This window comes from Homalodisca vitripennis, unplaced genomic scaffold, assembly GCF_021130785.1.
Source record: "Homalodisca vitripennis isolate AUS2020 unplaced genomic scaffold, UT_GWSS_2.1 ScUCBcl_1733;HRSCAF=5721, whole genome shotgun sequence".
In the NCBI taxonomy this organism is placed as follows: Eukaryota; Metazoa; Arthropoda; class Insecta; order Hemiptera; family Cicadellidae; genus Homalodisca; species Homalodisca vitripennis.
The window spans coordinates 40,292-62,148 of NW_025777858.1; the positions used below are offsets into that span (position 1 = coordinate 40,292).

At 35.6% G+C, this 21,857-nt stretch overlaps 1 protein-coding gene across 3 annotated transcripts in view; it reads right to left on the minus strand.

Moving 5' to 3' along the window:
* Positions 1 to 2,160: 2,160 nt before the first annotated feature.
* Positions 2,161 to 21,857, minus strand: part of LOC124371621 (SWI/SNF-related matrix-associated actin-dependent regulator of chromatin subfamily E member 1-like) — a 39,898-nt gene continuing 20,201 nt past the window's right edge. For 2 of the 3 annotated variants that reach the window (XM_046829969.1, XM_046829968.1), the window contains exons 8-13: positions 15,133 to 15,234; positions 13,323 to 13,520; positions 12,987 to 13,010; positions 6,738 to 7,226; positions 3,376 to 3,523; positions 2,161 to 2,308 (exon numbers count right to left, since the gene is read on the minus strand). In XM_046829969.1, coding sequence (XP_046685925.1) covers positions 2,250 to 2,308; positions 3,376 to 3,523; positions 6,738 to 7,226; positions 12,987 to 13,010; positions 13,323 to 13,520; positions 15,133 to 15,234 — 1,020 coding nt within the window. In that variant the 3' untranslated portion in view covers positions 2,161 to 2,249. The remainder of the gene's footprint in view (positions 2,309 to 3,375; positions 3,524 to 6,737; positions 7,227 to 12,986; positions 13,011 to 13,322; positions 13,521 to 15,132; positions 15,235 to 21,857) is intronic. The other variant, XM_046829970.1, reaches the window with a different exon arrangement.

Here is a 21,857-nt window from a genome sequence, read left to right on the forward strand (position 1 = left end):
CAAATGGTCAGAGAGCATTGGTCTCAGACTCACTGTGAGCAAGTCTGCTCCACAAGAATTAGTGCAGACCCTCAGTGAAACCTTTGTGCAGGTTATACTCAGCGAAGAGAGCTTGTCAGTCTCTGTCAAGACAACAAGACTCGTGGAGCCGTGTTGGATAGAGGTCTTAATTTGTCTGACCTTGTTACTTGCACAATTCAGAGAGCTCTTTACTTAGAGACTTGTGGAGATTTAGAGATCTACTTTCAGAATCCACATTCTGGAAGACTACAGATCATGCACTCACTGGTACTGGTGGTATTTAAATACTGCTATCCTGTGGTAACAGCATTTCTGTGGGGAACACAGAAAGAATAAAAAATGCAAAATAGTGCTGTCAGATTTGTCTACAGCTTTAGACATTATGAACATGTGTCTCCCTATAGAGATGCTGCCAACCTGTTTCCAATGAAAGCTGTGTGCAGGATAATCGTTATGTTTGATCCATAAGGTCCTTGTAATTGGAGAACCCTGGGTTATCTAGATGAGAGGCCTCAGTACCAAGGAGATATTGCTGAACACAGCACCCGCCAAAGATGGAAAGCCACTTTCCTAAAAAGAGGTTTTAAACCATTACAATCTTACCCTTATAGGAAGCATAAAGAAAACCCTTAAAGGGATACCTGAGTTTGTAAAGTTAGTCAAGAATTGGCCAGTAGGCTCATGCGTTTTTGCTTCCAGAAAAGATAACAAAAGTAGTATCTTCCAACCCAAAAATGAACAAAGTTGTGCTTACAACACTACCATGGTGATACTGGCCTTAAGTTGGAAATGTAAACAAGTCTTCTTATCAACAAAATCCAGCGTTTATAAAGTCGTTGAAATAATATGTGCATACTCTATTGCTTATATGGGCAACCAGAAGGATAATCAGAACCAGAAATTTATTGTCACGTAACGTTACATACAGTAATTGTAGTAGATAAGATCTACAAGTGACTCGTCAATATAGAAGGATACATGTTGTGTTTTCTCCTTTCTTGATATTGCTGGTATAAATGCCTATCAGACCTTAAAAATGAACACAAACTTAACTTCAAAAAGGAATGCATTTAAAAAATTTTTGTTAAAGGAACTCTTTGATGAATACATTAGAATGAGAGGTACAAAGAAAGCCCTCCCTACAATCAAGCTTCGCTTATGTGACATATTAGGCATCGCTGCAGCTGAGATTACAAGTCAAGTCTATTACAGCATCAGATATCAGACGCTGGAGCAAACTCAACATTCACATTGAATCAACTCTTCCCACCATAGCTACATTATGTGGTGAGTATGCCTTTTTACCCCAATAAAGAAAATACAAATACATAGGTCTTGGAAATCTACTTAAATCAAAAAGCATCTACTTTCAGCTCTTGACTATCAGAAGCATTTTGATGCAGCCACTTCGCAAATGTTGGGAAAATTTGAACTTGTTCCAGGCAACACTAAAAATGAATATATTTTAAAACTAACCTACATTTCATTCAAAGATGACTTAACCATTAAAGGTTCAGTTTTGGACCACAGCAATGCCTCTTTGCACACTGCAGTAAAAACTTTAGTTTTTGGTCGAAATGCATCAAAACGATGGAGCATTCCCCTTATTCATTTATCTTGTTATATGCAACTTCTGGTTATTCTACAATGTGAAGAAACTTTTGTGTGGTCGTCGCTTTTCTTCAGAAACCAAAAATAATGAGGAGGTTCATAAATATTTTGACTCCATTTCAAAAATTGAGTGACTGGGAGCTTTCAAAGAATGGAAACCTGATTTCAAAAGTGCATTGACACTAAATTAATCCTCTCCAGTGTCAATTAATTGTTTAAATTAATCCTCTCCAAACACCTAAAGTTTGGTAAGTCTAGCACAAAAACTTCATACTTATAAAAACTTTCAGAGTGACCCTTGTATAGTACACAGTGTACTTTAGCCGCTTCAGCTACTGAGCAACTCAAATACTATAAGTACGATCACATTGCATTATTGTAACTTTTTAGCAGATACGCTATGCAACAAATTCTATTTTTGAATGATGTTTCGTACTGATCTTAGCAAAAGCTTATTCAAACACACAATTAATATTAAAAATAAAGGAAGGATGGAAGGAATTAAATTAAAATCAGGGGTTGACACATCAATATCTGAATTTTATTTCTACCTCACAAACATTTATGTCTTAGATTAGGTAATTTAAAGTCACAAAATTAAAAATTTACTAATACTACTATTCTCCATTCTTGATTGGCTCAACTTCTCCCTCCATGTTTTTCTTTTCGTCCGCTCCTGAAATTACATTTACAAACTTTAACATTATGTGTAAAGAACGTATCAGTAACAGGTTGTCTAATTAGTTGTGCTACTTTTGTTAAGATGTCACTGTACAAACCACTACATTGATACCGTGATGTATATACATGTGTGTTTATAAACAAATATAAGTGGAGGATGGATGTGATGAGAGAGTGAAGTGGTCCCAGCTAGCATCCTTTATCCCTTGCAAGAGTTATGATTGATAAAATACAATAAAATAACTGATGACAACCAACAGTTTATGTGGAACATAACTGAAGAAGAGAGATTTCACTGTTGTTATATTGATGTTGATGAAGTCAAATTTCCTAGTTATATTGCCTGAGGGTGGTCTAGACACAAAATACCCTCAAACAATCCTCAAAATTCAATCTCAGTCAAATGGATGGCTGCAGAGATTTATCCCTACTGGAAAAGCTTTCCAGGTCTTAGACAAGCGAAGGCAGTCACAGACTCTCTATCATTATACAGTGAAGCTGTGCTTCGACTCGGAGGAGACTTATAGGAGTTTCCTTAAGTGTCAAAATGTTCACATCTACATGAAACCTATTGATAACAGGTGTTATTTTGCTGCCTTATTCCTACATGTGGCAAAACAATTCAAGATCTTATCATAGCATTTTTCTGAGGATAATTTGATCATCTTCCATACAGCTCCAAATCTAGTGCTCAGTTACTAACATGTGATTTTGTAACTGAAAAAGCATCAGTGTTTTGCAACAAACCTGAACAACAGTAGTGATTAAACAATCATTTTTGCATTCACTGTTAAATTAGGCGGCAAACTTGTATGACAATGCTAAGTAAAAAGTTGTTGTCAATATGATGAAATCCATAATATTGGTAGCATATAAAAATTTTTGTACAAAAAAGTTTATAGATTTTTCAAATATAACCGAAACAATACTTAAAAATCACGTTAAATGTTCAGAGTTTAACCGATGATATGAAATCTATTTGATTTTCTATTGAATGTATTCTGTTGGACTCTCTGGAGTATATTAATTTATTACAATTAACAGCAGATAAGTGAATGGTACCTGGAGTGGGAACCATGTTGTCCGGCTTGCCCTCCTCCATGGGCTCATCAGTGAGAGGTACAGGTCCTCTGTCAGGCATCTGTTGTGGTGGGGGCCCGTACATGTTGCCCTCCACTCCCTGCTGTGGAGGTTGTTGCTGAGGCTGACCCTACACACACACAGCAATAAGAACTGGTACTACAGTTAAAGTCAAAAATTGTATACCCATTTGGAACACTTTGTAAAATACAAAATTTTAGTATTAATATTTTTACCCTTTAAGCGCCAAGAGCCTTTATTTAAGTTCAAACTTGGGCGGTAGTGAAACCCCAAGAGCCTATGTATAGGCTTGGGCAAGGTCAGACGTCGAGCACCAAGAGCCTTTATTTAAGTTCAAACTTGGGCGGTAGTGAAACCCCAAGAACCTATGTATAGGCTTGGGCAAGGTCAGACGTCGAGCACCAAGAGCCTTTAATTAAGTTCAAACTTGGGCGGTAGTGAAACCCCAAGAGCCTATGTATAGGCTTGGGCAAGGTCAGACGTCAAGCACCAAGAGCCTTTAATTAAGTTCAAACTTGGGCGGTAGTGAAACCCCAAGAGCCTATGTATAGGCTTGGGCAAGGTCAGACGTCGAGCACCAAGAGCCTTTAATTAAGTTCAAACTTGGGCGGTAGTGAAACCCCAAGAGCCTATGTATAGGCTTGGGCAAGGTCAGACGTCAAGCACCAAGAGCCTTTATTTAAGTTCAAACTTGGGCGGTAGTGAAACCCCAAGAGCCTATGTATAGGCTTGGGCAAGGTCAGACGTCGAGCACCAAGAGCCTTTAATTAAGTTCAAACTTGGGCGGTAGTGAAACCCCAAGAGCCTATGTATAGGCTTGGGCAAGGTCAGACGTCAAGCACCAAGAGCCTTTAATTAAGTTCAAACTTGGGCGGTAGTGAAACCCCAAGAGCCTATGTATAGGCTTGGGCAAGGTCAGACGTCGAGCACCAAGAGCCTTTAATTAAGTTCAAACTTGGGCGGTAGTGAAACCCCAAGAGCCTATGTATAGGCTTGGGCAAGGTCAGACAAGAAGCACCAAGAGCCTTTATTTAAGTTCAAACTTGGGCGGTAGTGAAACCCCAAGAGCCTATGTATAGGCTTGGGCAAGGTCAGACGTCAAGCACCAAGAGCCTTTATTTAAGTTCAAACTTGGGCGGTAGTGAAACCCCAAGAGCCTATGTATAGGCTTGGGCAAGGTCAGACGTCAAGCACCAAGAGCCTTTATTTAAGTTCAAACTTGGGCGGTAGTGAAACCCCAAGAGCCTATGTATAGGCTTGGGCAAGGTCGGACGTCAAGCACCAAGAGCCTTTATTTAGGCTCTTAACATTTTTATACAGTACATATCTATTTATTGACTAACATCCACAATATTAGTACTGGTTTATGTAGAACTATATTTGCTTTAATAATATAACATAACTTGGTTTTTTTGTAATTTTTAGTAGTTTTAATGTTTAATAAAATTGCATTATTCATGTTTGGGATTAGATAATACCCACCTGCACTGAAAATGGTAATAATTAAAAGACTTTTGATCTACTGACATAAGGTAGGTACGAATTTGAAATAGCAAATATTAATAAATAATCAATAATTTTGAAAATTATTGGATTCAAATTTTGCATTGGTTTTTTATTTGTAACAATTTGTTGTGGCAAAACCAGAGCTACAGCTCCCTATGGATGATAACCAATTGGGATCAAGAGGTTAACATCTGATGTCAGTCCCTGGTTACAGTTCTGTGTGTTTTCATATACAACCATAGTCCATAAGTCAAACTGGTAGAGACGATATACAATTAAATTAGACTAGGAAACATTAAATATCTAGTCTGAAATATAGACAAAAATATGAATTCAGATTCAATTTTAATTTAACATCCGTATTAGATTGTCTCATCATCCTTTTCATAGGCCTTTTGAATTGGATCGTTAGGAGTTGTATGAATGTTTAGTATATTACAAAGGAAGTTAACATATAGTCAAATCACACTATAAAAGCTCTTGAGACAGTGTGCTATGGAGAAGCATTAACAGTGAGACATTCTATTGTGTACAGGGCTGGCAGCTGTTGTCTGTTGTTGCCACTTGTCAGGCAGTATTTATAATACTAATTTAGGTATAATATAATAAAGGTTTTAGGTCCTTTGCTCTTTTTAATTTCTATTAATGACCTACCAGCTTTTATAAATTGTAAAACAATCCTGTATGCAGACGATACAACATTTGTTAACATCAATTCAAATATCGATACTCTTAATGTCTTGGCACAAAGTGCTTTAGATAGGGCATCGGGTTGGTTTAAGGCAAACGGTTTTCTTTTGAATGAAGAAAAAACCCAAAACATAATTTTTACTTTAAGACCTTTTGATATTAATATTAATACCAATTTTGATCAATTTTCTAATCAAGTAAAGTTTTTGGGAGTACAAATTGATAAAAATCTATCTTGGGGACCTCACATTGATTATATTAGCTCAAAATTGTCTAGGGTTATCTTCTTAATGAAAAGGCTTACTAGCCGTATTGAACAAAATTATATTAGATCCGCGTATTTTTCTTACTTTCAGTCAATTCTTAGGTACGGTTTAATATTTTACGGAAACTGCAGCAGGATAAATGAAATATTAATTTTGCAAAAAAAAGTTATCAGAATCATTTGTGGTGCCAATTTTTTAGAACATTGTAGACCATTATTTATTAAGTCAAAAATTCAAACTATTATTAATTTGTTTGTGTATGACTTGGTTTTGTATACCTTTCGCAACCCTAGTACTATAAAGTATGCCAGTCACAATTATAATACGAGGAGTAAGGCAAGTAGGCTTACTACAATTAATTTCTGTAGGCTAGATAAATCAGTTAATAGTCACCAGGTTTTATCATTGAAAATTCATAGTAAGTTGTCTCAGTTAGTAAATCAGGAAATGTTTTTTGTAATAGGCTCTATAGTTGGCTTCTAGCCAATCCTTTTTATTCAATTGAAGAATTTTTTGCTGTACCTTGTATTGGTTTTTAACCAAAAATACTTTATGTAATTTTTTATTTTGTAATAGTTTATGATAGTAGTTTATGGTAAATTAGTTTATATACACTAACATTTTGATTAGTAAACTAAGTTTGACTTGGCTACTGGCTGTACTTTGACTTTGTCGATGAATGTAAAAATTTTGTATGGCAATAAAATATTATTATTATTATTATTAATGACTTGAAATACTTGACATAACTTTCTCATACTTTTAGTTCTATTAATTCATTGTAAACAGAAGCTTATTTTGCTGAAGACAGAATAACACATTTTATGAGTAAATGACTATTATTTTAATAATATGACTTACCGGGTGAGCAGCTGGGTCCTGTTGAGGAGGCATGTGGTAATGTGGGTGAGGGCGAGACGGAGGCATGTGTGGCGGAGGGTACTGGGGGTACGGGTTTTGGTGGTAGTAAGGATGAGGAGGATATTGAGGGTACGGAGACTGAGGATAGCCGTAGGGTGGTCTGGGGGGGAGAGGCTGAGTGGCGGGACTAGGGGGGTACTGCTGTGGGGGGTAAGGAGACATCCCAGGCTGGAACCCCCCTTGAGGGGGAGGCATCTGGTTCGGCGGAGGTCCTCCGGCAGGTGGAGGGTAGCCGCCCTGGTAGCCCGGAGCCTGGTAGGGGGTGGAGGGGTGTATGTAGGGTGCAGGAGGAGTAGGGGCAGGGGCCGGGGCAGGAATGTTGTTCTCTGCAGGCTTGGAGGGCAGTGCCGGGGGAGTGGGGGTGCTGACGGTCGTCTCCATCGGGGGGTTGCTGGACTCGTCGGCCGATTGACTGCGTTCCTCCATCGGCTATCGAGCAACAAATTACTATTTGATCGAAGACAGAAATAGTAAATCACATACACTTAATAATCTTCAAAGCTATCACTCAAGTACATATTGCAACAGAAAACTTACCTTTATACATAATCCAATTGTAAAATTTGGCACTAAACAAAATTAATGTCAGCACTTAGAACTAGCAGTAATTTAACTATATATTGGTTTTTTACTTTAAGGAGTATCCATCATTAATCTAAATAATCTCAATTATGAAGCAAATCCAATTCTATCAAATATTTAGTCGATCTCGTGCAGGAAGACACTAAATCTCATTCTTTACTTCTAGCAAATCTATTTAAACATAACCTGTATGTATTACATATCATTGTAAAACATCCTTTACAATGTTGTTCGATTATAAAATTTATATAAAATATGAAATAGAACACAGACTTAAGACTTACCAATTATAGTGAAATCTGTTCCATTTGCAGAACAAAAGGAATACACTTTTTGTAAATGGAGAAAGATACATCATAATTTCTACTAGGTATCAGGACTAACATTGAGAGAAGAAAACAAGGAAAATATTTCTCTTGACAGATCAAGCAGAGAGAAGTTTAGAACTTCTCAATAGTTGGCAGTACAAGGCAGACAACATTGATAGTAGATTGTAACAGGGAAACTTTGGTGTCAGATATATTGTGGAGGTACAGTGTTGCACATGACAATATCTCAAAACTGCCATGGGCGCGAGCATAGAATATAAAATGCTGAGTGTGGTGTGTTGAGTTATTCATTCAAAATCTTCTCCAAGATGATTTTGTGGGAGAAATCAACTATCAAATAATTGTTGCATGTGATTCAAAATCAAACCTGGTTCACACCTGGAATAAAAGACATGGTTCAATAAACACGAGCCAAGAGTCAAAACAGCATTCATCTTAAGAAAAAGTGACTGTATTCCAAGCAGAAGTCATGTCAATTGAAACTTGCGCCAGAAGACTGTTTATGAGTGAAAGGTGGAATGGAAGTGGAGAAATCCTCACAAGTAATAGACAATGAGAATGAAAGTCCTATGATGAGTGCCGGGTCATGAGGGTATTCATGGAAATGAATCTGCAGAAGCTCTTGCCTAGAAAACTTCTAAGAGCGTCAGAGGTGCCAGGCTGAAGTATCTGTCTCGTATTGCAAAGTTGTAGTAAATGACTGGGAAAGGACAGATCTAAGTTGTGGAGAGAATTATCTCAAGGCTTAGACAATTATTGAAAATGTTTATCTAATCATACTCAGAAGGATAAATTAGTCTTATAGACCTAAATACGCAAGATACAACTGTGCCCAGGATTCTTAACCCATTGGCCTACAACTACGAGTTATTTCGTAGTTGTGTAATACGTTAATAAAATCCAATATATATTATTAATACAAACAGAAACATAAAAATTAATGTTTGTCTGTTAATCTACATTATTTTATCTATTAAAAAAAGGTTTTGTAAACAAAATAAATTACGTCATTGATGAGAACAATAAAGTATAAACAATGGAACAGCCTAGGTCAGCTGAGAGCAGCAGACAGCTGTGTTGCCGTCTACGTCACAATTCAGTAGCTCTAGTTGCCGGTTCGCGCTAACAAGGTTATGTTATTGTTTACGTTCATTTTATTTTGAGTTTCAAAATGAGTAAAAAACATATAAGAAGTGATTTTGAGATTAATAATATTTTGTTTGAAAGTGAATTAGAAGATAGTGAATTTGAGGAAAGTGAAGAATCTATTGTTATTGAAAGGCGTAAACGTGACATCGATTGTGAAAAAAGTTTTTCTTAAATAATTTGTAAAGGTGTCTATATAAAAGTCAGTGTAAATCTGAACAATTTATTAAAAGTTTTATGTAATTAAACGGGTATTTATCTAAAACACTACAATTTGTGTAATATTTGCTGGCCTAACAGGACCCAGCACCGACAGATATGGGAGGTATGGCAATGGGTTAATGAGCATGGCCTTCTTCAAAAATATCTAGTTAAGATGGTATTGAAGCAAACTGATGAATGCAGACTCTGTGGAGAAGCAGAAGAATCACTAGAACAAATATGACTAACGTATGTCCTGCTATCTGTGCAACAAGGGAAAAGATCCTAGCGGCCTATGTGCTAGGCTTAAAGCAGAAACAGGAACCTAAAAATCTAATAGGCCTTTACAAAATCCTTAAACGCGGTAATTAGAATAAATAACGCACATTACACATTATAAGTTTAAGTATGACACTATTTTTCCATTCTTAAAAAAAAAATTGAATTAGCAGGTTACAAAAATATTATTTCATAAAGAAGGACAAACAGATATTCATAAGACATTGGTTTGTTATAACTATTGAATTTGTGTGAAAAATGGAAGATAAAAGTTGGTTCATATAAGTCATTTTACTGCTTATGTATAAGTACTATGTCCGTACCAAGTTTAATTTGAATAAATTGAACAATTAGCTATAATTTGTAATTCACTTAAACTACTGTGTTAAGTTCGATCGTACTGTCCGCTATATTATTGGACACTTTCATACCACATTTTGTACAATCACTATCCTGAAACTTTACAAGATATCAACAAACATGTAAGAACAAACATTGTTGTAAATTACCAGAGTATTCTAAAACATTCTCGTTTTGCTCTACAAAGCCTAATAATTAATTATGATGTATCCAATTATTTTATAAACTTAGAAAGTCTGCCATCTTAAAACCTTAAGATAAATTTAAAAATATGCAAGAACATAAAGTTGTTTGATATTATTCAAAGTTTGTAAAAACTTGTATTTATTTTATGTAACACAACAGAAGAAATACAATTAACCAATGTGATGGCAGAAATATAACAACTTTTAATTGATTGAGGCTGACTACTAGTGAACTTATCTAAGGTATGTTTGATTACCATCTCCACACTTGGTAGATTGTGTCAACAACAAAGTAATATTGACATAACTAAACTTCTGAAATAAAACTGACTTTTTATTTGAAGGCCACAAAACGTAAAATACAATTTAATTTTGGGTTAATTGTCTAGTTCATTCCAAGAAACCACATAGATGGCCTGGTATTTTTTTATTTGGCATACAAATCAATTTTGTGCATATCTTAAAAATGGCTTTTTATTGTCAGTGTAATTTAAAATTAAATGCGTATTCTACATGGATACAATATTGTAGAAATTAAAAAAAATATTGCTTATAAGATGTTAACGACAAATTTATTGAATACACTTCCCTATAATATACAAAAATGCCTAAAATCCTTCCATGAATTGACACCTATTGCGTTCAATTTAATTAGGTCTAAGTTCTCAAGATGGTTTTACATATACATGAACTTTAACCTTTTTTTTATTTCGACAACTTATTACACCAAATTATCATAGTTTTGATTATTATAAAAAGATTCCAAATTGATGCTTTGTTCGCCAGAAAAGCAGATCATACTGCATATCTCACCGTAGTTACACAATTTCCAACAATAACAAATCCGATGTTAGTTTTGGACTGAAGCAGGAGAGTGTCGAAATCATTGACCAATGGTGACGAAGGAATCCCACATGAGGCATCCTCACTTCATACGTAACCCCATAGTTTAGCAATACATCAAATATAATATAGAAAACTGTTTGTAGGTTCAACTGTAAATTTCGTATGAACCATTTGAAAGCTAGACCTATAGATACTCTAAGTCTGTTAACTTAGTAAAGTAAATCTAGAGAAATACAGCGGTAATATGGTTAAATTATGCACCAAATCAACAAGAAATGTATAAGAATGCTGGAATCCACAAAAACAACATTACTGCATAGATCAACAATCAAAATGCTCCACTTAGAATAAACAAAACCCAACCGCTACATTACAAAAACAACAATAAAACAAGAAAAATAACAATAATATCAGTATATCAAAATACAAAAGTGGCAGACCAAGGGAGAATTTACTTGACATGACAACCAACAATCAAGGCAGCAGCTCTTCCTCACTGTCTCAGCATTTCAGGTCTACACTTGACACACACTGACTTCCGTTCTATTTCAATTTACTTTTATAATCATGCTTAATTTATGAACAAACACTCCAATAATTAAGAAATTTTATTTTGTGCGGCCTTTTGTGTTCAATGAACACATCATCAGACCCACATAACTTAAATAAAAGTAAAGTAATAATACAAACAATTTAGACTTAAATAAAATCTCATAATAATACAAAGGGATAAAATTTTAAAGACCAGGAAGTATGTCTACTGTATGTGTAAAAGATAATATTTAATTAGATTAAAGGTAGTAACAGTGAATTTTGACGGCTCATTATTTACTTAATCACTTTGGTTCTTCTGCATAAAAATCGTTTCATAAGTGTTGAGTTATTTTTTATACAAAATAAGACAAAAACATGTTTTAGCAATCTGAAATTTGCATAATGCAGATTTTAGACTTATTTGAAGATTTAATGGATATGAGATCCATCTTTGACATATTACTAGTCATGATATTTTGAAACAGTGACTTTCCAAGTGTATTATAAGTACTTCTGTTGATTTTATTTATTATTCTGTATAAAATACATTGAAGATTTGAGTATCGGAATCAAGTGAAAAAAGCCATGGGGTTGATACTGCCAAGTATCTCGTGGGTCTGAATCAACCCATCCCTAATTTTAACCCTATGCACTCGAAGGTAGTATTTATAATTTGTCCTTGGAGCTCGTATGGCGCCAGCTCTACTTGCTGCCGCCATTTTGTCGGAAACACGGATTAATTTTTGATGTAATGTTATCTCAGCTCTTATGTCCAACTGTACTGGCCAAGATATAATACGTCCATAACTCATAAGGCCAGCACCCCTGGCCACTAAACATAGCAGTTATTTATTTTCTAATATTCTCTTTGTTTTATAATGAATGGTGAGTGCTGAAACCTACGAGCAGCTCTTTTGTAAAGTAATTTTTAGGTAAAGCAATAAATTTTAAATTAGCTTATAATTCTTTTCTAAACTTTGGCTGAGCAAATAAGACGAATGACGTGTAGTGGGCATTTACACTAAAGTGATAGAAACCTAGAACATTTTACTAGAAGACGTGTGCTAACTATTCTTGACTACACATAGGTGTGTATTTTTTAAAGTTTTATTCTGTAAAAAAAATGTAAAGACAGAAAAATGTAAAATAGTTCATTTTTGAGAATAACATAACTGTAAATGCCTACTTTATAATATTTTATTTACATATCTTTTTAACAATATACATGTAAGAGTTAAATTTCCCAAATGTATGTTTATCTTTGTATTAGAAAGATTCATTTAAAGTTAATTTAAAATCAATTTTCATTTCTTCTTTAAACACTTTAAATTACTATGCAAATAACGCGGAGGATATTGAAAAATGATTCCGATTTGGGAAGGCAAACAACAAATATGGCTGCTGAGCTGTCAATGAAAGTAGTGCGGCCATCTGTACTGGCCATACGAGTTGCGAGGACACACTACGGCAAAACTAACGCAAGCTGTCTGCAACCTGGATGTGGCCAGCGCTGCTGGCTTTTCGAGCGCAAAGGGTTAACCCATGTGTATTGAAGATCAGTTCTCTTACTGGAGGGGAATTATTTAATATTTAGGTTAATTTAAAATCACTAAAAGTTCCCCATTAAGATTTAGAACGTGAATAGAGCCTTGAGATGCTGACAACAGTGTGAAGACTGGCATGCAGGTATGGGTGGGGGGGGGGGGTGAAGTGGGGCGTAGTGTTACCTGTATGTAGTGGAGTACAACCATCTGTTAACATACAAGCAGACGTCACACACACTACTCTCGTACTGACCCTAACTGTATCATAGCCTATCCCTTCATACTTGAATGATCATCCAACTTGTTTCTATGTCTATCAATTTTAGAATTAGTTCACAAGGATTTCTTGTAAAAGCACTTTTACATAAAAAAAAATCCTGAAGTGCAGCATTTTTAATTGAGTAATATTTAATTTATCAGATATTCTGTATGACAGCATGCTATTTTTAGATCAGGAGTAATCAGAGGAAACCCCTAGACATGAAGGTGAACATCTCCGAACTGTACGGTTTATCTTACCTCAGAGTGTTGGGGGTTCGGCCCGTCCTCGACCCCGTTGGTAGGGGTTGCCACTGGCTCTGCTGCCCCGCTCTCCTCAGGGGCGCGCGGAGGCTTGTGTGCCTCGTCCACGCCGCGTGCACGCTCCTTGCGCAACAACTCTACCTGCCGCTCTACCATCTTCTGGAATGTATCTTCGTCCACTGCTCTCTGGCAATGCTGGCACGAGATAACAGTTGAGCATCTGTTAGTTCCCAGAGATACTATCCAACTCATCGTGGTTTAAAGAGGCATAAAGTATTATTGTGAAGACTGGCTATTTCATGCTGTAGCAAAACTTCCTATTTAATCCACTTAAAACCCAATAGGCTGGGTACTTTAGCTCTAAAATTTACATTATTTGGTTGTTGTAAATAACAAGACAGAAGAATTACCTACTAAAGTGATAGTTTTAGTAATGCAATATTTGTGATAACATTCCACAAATTAACCCTTTGGCAGATAACATATATATATATATATATATATATATATATTATATATATATATATATATATATATATATATATATATATATATATATATAACTAAATCACGAAAATTTTATTTTAGTAAATAATATGTGACCTGAAGTTAATATTTCCTATCCCTATGTTTTTACATTGCTGTGCATTCATGTGTGGACAACAGCTGATCAGCAGTAAATAAACAGACATTTACTAATTTTCTTCTCATTTTACATTTTGTTTACATAGGTTTATTACCTTAATATTTTTTCCTATGATGAGTTGAGAAGGTCTGACATTTGTTTCTGAAAGTCAATGTTCATAAGATATGAAAAAAACGTTACGTGCCTTAAATCCGTATTCAGTTATTTTATTTTTCAACCACCGTCTTACGGTTACAACACAATCATCAGTCTATAAATCTAAAATATTACAATTAAGATTGTCGTCAAAATTCTAAAAAATTACAGAACAACATTTATATACCGGTGAGGCAGACCACCAGTGCAGTATAAATAGGGAGAGAACGGTTTGGTGTATTTATATAAGACAAAGTGCTTTCTCCATAAAACTCCCATGGGGAATCTATTGAAAGTATGTTCATCAAAACCTATGTACAGGATGCTCCCAAAAGTCCCAGCTACATTTAAAATTGTTAATAAAAGAGTAGAATATGACAACTTTATTGAAAGGTAAGACAATACAAACAGGGTAAGATGAACCAAGAATGAAAATAGACGCCGTTTGCTTTACATTTTTTACAGTGCCATATGTCTGTGACTCAAAAAAGTTGAAACAGTTTATCCAGTAGGAGCCTACCGAGGTAACAAAATCATATGTTAATTTTAATAATTTTTTTAGATTTGAGTCTAAATGAGATAGGAAGACCAGCAGACTTACCTTGAAAACTACCTTCTAGGGTCCACTGATTGAAAGAACACATACAAGTACAATATTTGTACTAAGATATGTGTACTTTGATGTGTTCTTTCCAATCAGTAGACCCTAGAAGTTAGTTTTCAAAATGAGCCTGCATATTTTCTTATCAATTAACAATAAAATGTATACTAAAAATAATCATAAGTTGAATTTTTCATATTTACTCTTTTCAGAGTTAGTTAATAAAATTATGTATTTTCTATATTGGGTATTACTGAAATTACAACACGAGATTAGAGCTTACTACCAAAGCTGCCAAAATAATATAAAATATATTCAAATTATTTTTGAACGACCTAAACATTAAAACTTAAATTAACAACAATTTACAAGAAAACATTTCAGACATTCTTGAAACAGCTTTATTAAAGATATTTCTAACACACCTTCTTCAGTTCTTCCTGGAAATTTTCACTGCTTTCTATGAATTTTCTTTTCTTCGCTTCAAACTTCTCTTCAATCTGTTGCAGTTCTGCTTCTAGTTTTTTCTGGAAAATAAAAAAATTACGTCAACTAGACACTCATCGTAAGTTATATATTAAGGGTATTTGAGACAATACAATACACTTTATGTTAGTGGAGTTGTCAATCAAATTGTGATTTGGCCTTGATAATAAGTCAACAGAATCAGACCGATACCAATATGATTCAGCTCTCACAACAATCTAGCCAAACATTCTAAACTTGAGCCAAGACGAGATTTCAGATTGGAAAATTTTTAACAGCCAACTAAAAGGGGGCTATTTGTGTTTTATTCTGAAATATTCCTTTTGATAACTTCAATTCAATATTCAAAGTTTCAATACTTTTACAAAATTCAATATTCAAAATGCTCTATTTTCTGTTAGAGTGATTTCTCAAACAATAATCCTATACAAAATGATGGTCGTTTAAAGCTTTAATATAGATCCTATTTCAACAGCTGCCATTTTGTAACAAACAAAGCTTATGAAGTGTGGTTTGCGGCATTATTTTCTAATAATAAAGGCCTTAACAATGGCATGGATATTGATCTAAGCGTGTGATTGTTATTGCATAATAAAGTAGTTAAGATAGCTGTATAACATTGTCCAAAGTTTGTAGATTTTATCAAGCTATGGTTAAAAAGTATTAAGGCGTTTCCAAACAATTCACTCTACCAGCATAAATGAATTTTTCGCTAAGTAAAACGGAGAAGACTTGACTTTACAAAAAATCCTTGAATTCTTTGGTGGCAGTCACTTACAACTAGTTAACATAAAATCCTTTAATTTAGATATAAAACTAGACAGTGACTGTGTGCTCTTCAAGCTACCGGGTAGGTCATTGTACAATTTGGGGCCAAACTACCGACTTCCAGCCTCACTCTGGGGAAGTGAAGCTGGTTGTCCTGGCGACTGCTACGTTGCGAGACCTCCTGTCTTTGCACAAGTTTTTCACAGAGATAAAGAGGTTCCCCGAATGTTAGGGCCTTTGTCGATCATGCAGACCGTAATTATTCTGCATACCTGTTCCATACACAAAATATTAGCTGCATCTCGATGAGAGGACACATGGTCATACCTTTTTAGACAGAATACAAAACGGACGGCTGAGTTTTGCAATCTCTGAACCCTTCCAATGTCCTCCCTTGAGATACTGTTTCCATAGGCAGGATAGCAGTAGTAAAAAACAGAGAAAATCACAGACCGCATGAGCTGCAGCTTCGCAGACTCCGGCAGTAAATTCCTAAATCTATACAGGCCCCTCAACCTGCTCAAAGCATGTATCTTACTATCTCAAGAGATGTGACAGTTACATGGAGTGAAACTTAGAAATCAAAAATTTACAATACACATTTTTCAATTTATGAACAAATAAAAACAATAATACTTTAGTAATTGTGTATTTTTATTATTTTACATTTTTCTCTGGTTCCTAACAAAAAAGTTGATATGTACCACTTATTACTTAGCATTTAGCACATATTTCTTAAAATATCTGAAAAATATGATGTACAAAGACAAAAACCAGTGTATCATTCTGGGAGTGTCTTATTATCAGTCGAAGGGTGTGAGTCAACTAAAGAATAATATTGTAGAAAAATGTTAGTTTAGAGAAAATTAATAAATTTGCAACAGCAAACTTATGCATTACTCATAATATTTTTATTTTTGAGCTTATTATTTTAGATACAGTATGTACATGAAAATTTGTATTTATTAAAAAAAATACATTATCACATTTTAGGTGAAGTATTTTAAGGTTAGTTAGAAAGTAACTAAACAATAATTAAAATGTTTGTTTAACCCTTTGGATGCCAACGTACCGGTATTACGGCCGTCGGCTACTCAACTGAAAATCGCCAACGGCCGTAATATAGGTACGTCACGTTTTTCACCTGTAATTTTTCTTATAGTTCATCTTATTGCCGCGAAATTTTGACTAATCGATAGTCGATTAGTTGCTTCGCAACCACAAAGTAGTTAATTCGTTTATGGACTGTTTGTTTGGTCGTATTTGAGCTTCGCAGCTGTTGAATTGTTTGGTCGAGATTGAGGTTACGTTCGTGTTGCTATGCGTTGTTTACGTTTGTAATTCTCTCATTACTTTTGTTGTTAGGGCATTTTTACTATGCCCCTTTTATTAGATTCATTGGTACTTTGGTATTATACAGACCACACCCAGACATGAATCGTTATTTGTCATTTAGCTTCAACTGATTGATAGATTAGCGTAGAACAATATTTCGTCGATATAAAACAGGAATTGTCTTATCGCAAACCCCTCCCCATCCTCAGACAGTTGACATTTAGCTTCTACTGATTACTAGATTAGCGTAGAACAATATTTCGTCAGTATAAAACAGGAATTGTCTTATCGCAAACCCCTCCCCATCCTCAGACAGAGGTCAAAGTCGAGCGGTGTAGTAGATAACGTGATTGCAGAGTCTCGCCGCCCGTTCGCTTTGTTGTACTTTCGTATTTTACCCCTACATTTCTCCAAACACCAAAATTCAACAAAAACAAACATTACCAAACAAAAACTAAACTCTTTATTGAAAAAAAAAACACACAAAACTTGTCATTATTCTTGATCAAACTCCGCCACCCAAAATGCGAGTGCCTCCGGCCGAAGGTGCTTCCGAAGCTCGCGCTGATGTCAACGAAAGAAAAACATCCCTCGAGATAGTATCTATCAGTAAATATAATTCTAGAGGGGCTGATCAGAAATATAAATTGAATTGTAACGGAAAGGCAATTATGTACCGTGCAAAAAACTTAAATAATCATGTGTTGCCGCGCGCGGCCTGCCGTAATCGGGATTCTCGAGAAAGATAAGATAACAGCGACCACAATACCGATCACAATACCTGGAAATGCTTGTTGATTGATGGAATGTTAGTTTTGTTACTCAAATACATCGTTTTATAATGTTCTAAATTCATTGAAAAAAGTTTAAGCGAATCTGACCTCATTAACAATTGATAATCTTTGTAAGTTTGTAATTTTGTAATTAAAAAGTTGTTTTTTTTCGTTCTACAATGTTTGTTTATAATATATCTATAAATTTATATTTTTGTGTTCTTCATAGTGGTGTGGTGGTTGGTATAATCCCAAAGTACCGATTTGTATAGTGTCAAATATTGATTTGTGAACATAGTGTAACATTACATACAACGTCCATGCAAATTACAAAAACTGTGCCCGTGTCACATTTAGTGAAAAAAATCATAACTGGACTTCTATATAAGGTAGGCTTTTGAAATTTTGTAATTAGGTTAAGGGTTAGATATAGTTTTACTAGGATATAACAGGAAATCAGCATACATTTTCTTTTAAACCACTTATTTGTGCTAAAAAAAATGTTTTTTGGAAATTTTAATTTTTTTTTCTTAATTTTTAACTTTTTTATAAGTTTAAATTACATTTATGCAACTAAAATTTACCAACAGAACAAGGGCATTTCATAAGCAAAATAATGGTAAAAAAATCATCAATATCTGTTAATAAATAAAAAAGTTATGATACATTTAGTGAAAGCTTGCAAAACTGCTGTAAATGCCCTTGGCGTTTCTGGGTAGTACTTTTGGAAAATGGGCTGGCATCCAAAGGGTTAAAAAAAATAGTAAGTAGTTTACAAAAATATTTACAAAATTAACAATTAATTTTAATTAATAATTTATTACAAATACAGTATTTTATATACAGTAGAACCCCTCATATCCGGCCACCACGGGACCGAGCCCCTGGCCGGATAACGATTCGGCCGGATAAACCAACCTACAGTACACAGCACTTGACGAAACAAAACAATTGTACTGTACTGTACTAACCGCACTGGAAATAATCAACAAACTGTTTACAGGTTAAACCTATTAGCTCAACTGAGGACAACACAGGAAAATGTAAACAAATAGATACACCAAATAACGCAAGAGTCGTGGGAGACTAGTGCATGCAACTGCGCGTCTGCAAGCCGTGGTAAATAAATTTCGATATTGGCTTCCGGGAAGTAGCCGGATAAACCGAGGTGCGGTAAAACCGAGGCCGGATATGAGGGGTTCTACTGTATTAAGTGAAGATATTTTAACACGTTCGCTGCGGCAAGAGCGGCCAATGATGTACCCGATATGCGGCAAAATTCGAACTTGCGATTTTTGTTGAATTGGCGTTATTTTGGTTTGATGCGCTATAAAATAATGATATTCGATTACATTACGTTCTTATACGTTCATAATCATCGGGACTGTCCGGACAGTGGCCCGCATTTTTGGCATGGCATCATTTATATTAACATATGACGGGCTATATAAAATTTAACTATAACTTACCAAATGTGTTGTGCGATGTCCAAAAGTAGCAAGAATACTTCAATCGACTTTGATATGCATCAGCTTCCGTTGCTAGACAACGCTACTGTCCGGACAGTAGTCCCGCACATAGCGTAAAACACCCACAGAGCCCGCGGTGCAGATCGCTGCCGCGTGCTGTCCGCACAGTAAAACAAATAAAAGTATCGTTTGAATGAATTTACTAAGGAGACAATACATACTGTATACAACAAAGCAAAATATGTGTATACTGTGTACAAGAAAAATATTGACACCACACATATAGATAAAATCGCAATACCGGTAAAAGATTACCTTACTTTTAATTTAGTAGTAATAACCTATCCAATTTGTAAACAAGCCTAGCTGCTAATACGTATACTCACGAAAACAATAACACAAGGGAAAAGAAATTAGGAACACGTGTTTTATTGTTTTTCTACTGGTTCATAATAGCAATAAACATGTGAAATTTCAGCTGTTTTTCTGGCACTGTCGGGACAGTAGGCCCAGTAGGACGAACTGACGTATCAGAAAGTAAGTATACTTCATCTAGAACAAGCTTGAAAAGTTCTAGACAATTCCCACAAGATCGCAGCACGTGACAAGCGAAACGAATAAGCAATGCATTGTGCGTATCGGCACTGTCCGGACAGTGCCTCGCAGTTTTGGCGAGGGTCACGGGACTGTCCGGACAGTGGCCCGCAGCGAACGTGTTAAGGATTTTATTTTAGAAAATTTTAGCCAAAGTCTTACAATTTTTCCCAGCTAAATTGCTGCTACCGGTCCTGCAGAGGCCTCAATAAATAATACCTCAATGGGTTAAAGCCTGTATGAGGGTTACTTGACTGAATAATCACACCGCCAACGATAAGGGATTAATACTACAGGTTAGTTGACAACACTAAACATGGATACGACATACCTGATGCATAGTGAGTGACTGAACAATCACACACCGCCAACGATAAGGGATTAATACAGGTTAGTTGACAACACTAAACATGGATACGACATACCTGATGCATGGTGAGTGACTGAACAATCACACCATCAACGATAAGGGATTAATACTACAGGTTAGTTGACAACACTAAACATGGATACGACATACCTGATGCATGGTGAGTGACTGAACAATCACACCGCCAACGATAAGGGATTAATACTACAGGTTAGTTGACAACACTAAACATGGATACGACATACCTGATGCATGGTGAGTGACTGAACAATCACACCACCAACGATAAGGGATTAATACTACAGGTTAGTTGACAACACTAAACATGGATACGACATACCTGATGCATAGTGAGTGACTGAACAATCACACCGCCAACGATAAGGGATTAATACAGGTTAGTTGACAACACTAAACATGGATACGACATACCTGATGCATGGTGAGTGACTGAACAATCACACCATCAACGATAAGGGATTAATACTACAGGTTAGTTGACAACACTAAACATGGATACGACATACCTGATGCATGGTGAGTGACTGAACAATCACACCGCCAACGATAAGGGATTAATACTACAGGTTAGTTGACAACACTAAACATGGATACGACATACCTGATGCATGGTGAGTGACTGAACAATCACACCACCAACGATAAGGGATTAATACTACAGGTTAGTTGACAACACTAAACATGGATACGACATACCTGATGCATGGTGAGTGACTGAACAATCACACCGCCAACGATAAGGGATTAATACTACAGGTTAGTTGACAACACTAAACATGGATACGACATACCTGATGCATGGTGAGTGACTGAACAATCACACCACCAACGATAAGGGATTAATACTACAGGTTAGTTGACAACACTAAACATGGATACGACATACCTGATGCATAGTGAGTGACTGAACAATCACACCGCCAACGATAAGGGATTAATACTACAGGTTAGTTGACAACACTAAACATGGATACGACATACCTGATGCATGGTGAGTGACTGAACAATCACACCGCCAACGATAAGGGATTAATACTACAGGTTAGTTGACAACACTAAACATGGATACGACATACCTGATGCATGGTGAGTGACTGAACAATCACACCGCCAACGATAAGGGATTAATACTACAGGTTAGTTGACAACACTAAACATGGATACGACATACCTGATGCATGGTGAGTGACTGAACAATCACACCGCCAACGATAAGGGATTAATACTACAGGTTAGTTGACAACACTAAACATGGATACGACATACCTGATGCATGGTGAGTGACTGAACAATCACACCGCCAACGATAAGGGATTAATACTACAGGTTAGTTG